This window comes from Pygoscelis adeliae, unplaced genomic scaffold (genome assembly GCF_000699105.1).
Source record: "Pygoscelis adeliae isolate BGI_AS28 unplaced genomic scaffold, ASM69910v1 Scaffold402, whole genome shotgun sequence".
Lineage (NCBI taxonomy): Eukaryota > Metazoa > Chordata > Aves > Sphenisciformes > Spheniscidae > Pygoscelis > Pygoscelis adeliae.
The window spans coordinates 4,872,493-4,873,213 of NW_008824411.1; the positions used below are offsets into that span (position 1 = coordinate 4,872,493).

General features: G+C 66.3%; 1 protein-coding gene across 1 annotated transcript in view; it reads right to left on the reverse strand.

Annotated features, from left to right (window-relative positions):
• Positions 1-721, reverse strand: part of LOC103914092 (dimethylaniline monooxygenase [N-oxide-forming] 5-like) — a 4,185-nt gene that overhangs the window by 2,999 nt on the left and 465 nt on the right. Inside the window, exons 2-3 of the mRNA XM_009320700.1 lie at positions 473-635; positions 88-230 (exon numbers count right to left, since the gene is read on the reverse strand). Of these exons, the coding sequence (XP_009318975.1) occupies positions 88-230; positions 473-635 (306 nt within the window). The remainder of the gene's footprint in view (positions 1-87; positions 231-472; positions 636-721) is intronic.

The window sequence follows — 721 nt, forward strand, 5'->3', positions numbered from 1 at the left end:
AGCACCTTGGTCCTGGTGGCCTCGTGGAGCTGGCAGTGTCCCACGGGGGGCTGCCCTGCCCGCCGGGACCCTGCTCCAGCTGCTGACCTGCTTGGCCGTTTGGCTGATCTCCACGGCAAGGTCCGACCCCGAATTCCCAATCCCGATGACAATGACCCTCTTGTCCATGAAATCTCGGGCATCCTTGTAGTCTCGGCTGTGGAGGTAGCGGCCCTTGAACTTCTCAATGCCTGCGGGCGGGGAAGAGGGATGCTTGGCTTCCTGGTGCCAAGCTGGAGGGTCACTTCCCCAAAATCTGAAGTGGGGACCCTCCCTGGCCCCGCCATCCCCCTCCTGGGATGTGTTGGAGTGCTCCCGAGCCAAAGCAAGACAGAAAAACACTGAGGCTGGGAGGAAGAGCAGCAGGGAGAACAGGGGTTGCTGTGGCTGAGCTTTCTGGGGTCTCTCCTTGCACCGGGGTGCGGGGTGGTACCTGGGAAGGTGCTCAGCGGGAGGTGTGCCTCGGTGTGGTGCCCGGTGCACCCCAGCCCGGCGTCGAAGACGGCCGCCTCCTGCTTCCCCTCGCTCTCCGTCACTACCTCCCACTGGCCCGTGGTGGCAAAGTCGGGGCGCTTGGCCACGCGGCACACACTGGTCTGGGTGCGGGGGGAGCAGGCGTCAGGCACCCTGCACCCCCCGGACCCGTCGCCGCCGCCCCCCCGGGCTCCCCCAGCTCTCACAC